This window comes from Rutidosis leptorrhynchoides, chromosome 6 (assembly GCF_046630445.1).
Source record: "Rutidosis leptorrhynchoides isolate AG116_Rl617_1_P2 chromosome 6, CSIRO_AGI_Rlap_v1, whole genome shotgun sequence".
NCBI lineage: Eukaryota > Viridiplantae > Streptophyta > Magnoliopsida > Asterales > Asteraceae > Rutidosis > Rutidosis leptorrhynchoides.
Window position 1 is genome coordinate 431,205,833 of NC_092338.1, and position 3,116 is coordinate 431,208,948.

A 3,116-nucleotide genomic window follows, 5' to 3' on the forward strand; every position below is an offset into this window, starting at 1 on the left:
GTGTATTAAGATGAAAAAGATGAAAACCCTAGAATGGTAATCGAGAGAAAAAACTTGCAGAAGAAAATAATGTGAATAAGTTAAATGATAAAAGGATTAAGAAAATCCTTTTATACTACACATAAATTAATAGGCTTTGGGCTTCATTCCTTGCATAAGTCCAATAAGCTTCCTTTGCATAGTCCATTAGCATAATATATCAAAAGCTCAAGCCCACCAGAACTCTACTTCCACAATTAGCCAAAACAAGTCCTTCAGCTTTAAGAAATCACACAGGTAGTACCTGCACATACTTGCAACAACAAGTAAGACAACTATGAATGTAAAATAGAAACAAACTAAGCTTGTTAAAAAATGTATAACATTTTCAACATGCCCCCTCAAGCTTAGTTTGGAACAAGTCTGAAAGCCCCAATCTTTCAACCAAATAATTATGATGTTTTATAGTAAGCCCTTTGGTTAGAATATCACTTAAATTTTCAAATGAAGATATTTTAGACACCTTAACAATTCTTGTACAAATTTTTTCTCTTAAGTAATGTAAATCAATATCAAAATGTTTTGTTTTCTCATGAAATACAGGGTTAGCAGAAATTTGAATAACAGAGCTATTATCACAGATAATTTGTACAGGAAGAGGCACTTTAATGTTCAAATCTAACAAAAGATTTTTAATCCAAATAACTTCACAAGAAACAGTTGCCATGGCTCTATATTCTGCTTCTGCAGATGACCTAGCAACTGTGGTTTGTTTTTTACTTTTCCAAGAAACAAGGGAATTGCAGAAATATACCAGGTAACCAGTTACAGACTTTCTGTTTAATTTGCATTTAGCCCAATCAGAATCACAGAATGCATGTAAAGAGAAGTTATTACCTTTTACTAAATTGATACCTCTACCTGGAGCATTTTTAAGATAGCTCAAAGTTCTAAAAGCAAGATTAAGATGAGACTTTAAAGGAGCATGCATATATTGACTTAAAACTTGAACATCAAATGAAATATCAGGTCTGGTCAAAGTTAAGTAAATTAGTCTACCAACAAGCTTTTGATATTCAGTCACATTAGTAAGTAGACTATCCTTTTCACTTGGTTCACTATTAATATTAACATTGCATTCAATTGGTGTACCAATAGGTTTACTTCCCAACAAACCATAATCATTAAGCAATTCAAGACAATATTTTATTTGAGAAAGACAAATTCCATCATTTTGATTAAGAATTTCAATTCCTAGAAAATATTTAAGTTTACCCAAATCTTTTATCATAAACTCTGTTTGCAGAAAAGCTTTGAATTTTTTTTTATCTCAATTTCACTATTTCCTGTAATAACAATATCATCAACATAAACTAACAAAGCTATGAAAACATCATCAGAATTTTTAACATACAAAGAATAATCAGACTTGCTTTGAACAAAACCACTTTCAATAAGAGCAGCATTAAGTTTTTCATTCCATTGTCTTGGAGCCTGTTTTAGGCCATATAAGGATTTTGTTAATTTACACACTTTATTAGTGTTTGCAGCTTCAGTATAATATCCTTCAGGTATATTCATATAAATCTCTTCTTTTAAATCATCATATAAGAAAGCATTATTGATGTCAAGTTGATACAATGGCCAATTATTTTGAACAGCCAAAGTAATGAAATATCTAACAGTAACATGCTTTACAACAGGACTAACGGTTTCTTCATAATCAATATGTTCTTTTTGACTGTAACATTTAGCAAGAAGTATAGCTTTGTATCTTTCAATTTCTCCATTAGCTTTATATTTGATTCTGAAAACCCATTTGGAACCGATGGGTTTTCTGTTAAAGGGTAAATCAGTAATTATCCAAGTGTTATTTCTGTTTAAAGCTTCAATTTCAAGATTCATAGCTTCAATCCAATTAGGATCAAGACAAGCTTGTTGATAACTTTTTGGTTCAATGGTTTTATTAGGATTAGAAATGAAAGAATAATTGTTTGAATTAAGATTACTGTAATTAACAACTCTTTCAATTCCATATTTGACTTTTTCATCAACAACAAAATCATCAAATTTCTTAGGAAAAATAGTGTTTCTGGAAGATGTAGTGACCCGAACTTTTCCATGTTTATATATATATATTAAATGAAATTGTTATTTACATGATTAAGTGTTTCCAACATGTTAAGCAATCAAACTTGTTAAGACGTGATTAATTGAAATAGGTTTCATATAGACAATTGACCACCCAAGTTGACCGGTGATTCACGAACGTTAAAACTTGTAAAAACTATATGATGACATATATATGGATATATATATAGTTAACATGATATTATGATAAGTAAACATATCATTAAGTATATTAACAATGAACTACATATGTAAAAACAAGACTACTAACTTAATGATTTTGAAACGAGACATATATGTAACGATTATCGTTGTAACGACATTTAATGTATATATATCATATTAAGAGATATTTATACATCATAATATCATGATAATATAATAATTTAAAATCTCATTTGATATTATAAACATTGGGTTAACAACACTTAACAAGATCGTTAACCTAAAGGTTTCAAAACAACACTTACATGTAACGACTAACGATGACTTAACGACTCAGTTAAAATGTATATACATGTAGTGTTATAATATGTATTCATACACTTTTGAAAGACTTCAAGACACTTATCAAAATACTTCTACTTAACAAAAATGCTTACAATTACATCCTCGTTCAGTTTCATCAACAATTTTACTCGTATACACCCGTATTCGTACTCGTACAATACACCGCTTTTAGATGTATGTACTATTGGTATATACACTCCAATGATCAGCTCTTAGCAGCCCATGTGAGTCACCTAACACATGTGGGAACCATCATTTGGCAACTAACATGAAATATCTCATAAAATTACAAAAATATGAGTAATCATTCATGACTTATTTACATGAAAACAAAATTACATATCCTTTATATCTAATCCATACACCAACGACCAAAAACACCTACAAACACTTTCATTCTTCAATTTTCTTCATCTAATTGATCTCTCTCAAGTTCTATCTTCAAGTTCTAAGTGTTCTTCATAAATTCCAAAAGTTCTAGTTTCATAAAATCAAGA

The 3,116-nt window shown here is 29.5% G+C and overlaps 1 protein-coding gene across 1 annotated transcript; it reads right to left on the minus strand.

Annotated features, from left to right (window-relative positions):
• Positions 1 to 367: 367 nt before the first annotated feature.
• On the minus strand, positions 368 to 1,270 carry LOC139855266 (uncharacterized mitochondrial protein AtMg00810-like). Its single transcript, XM_071844502.1, has one exon. It carries the CDS (start codon positions 1,268 to 1,270, stop codon positions 368 to 370), a length of 903 nt encoding a protein of 300 aa, XP_071700603.1.
• Between the last annotated feature and the right edge of the window lie 1,846 nt (positions 1,271 to 3,116).

Excerpts from the sequence above, each read along its gene's own strand:
- LOC139855266 (XM_071844502.1), bottom strand. The coding sequence starts at position 1,270 with ATGATAAAAGATTTGGGTAAACTTAAATATTTTCTAGGAATTGAAATT.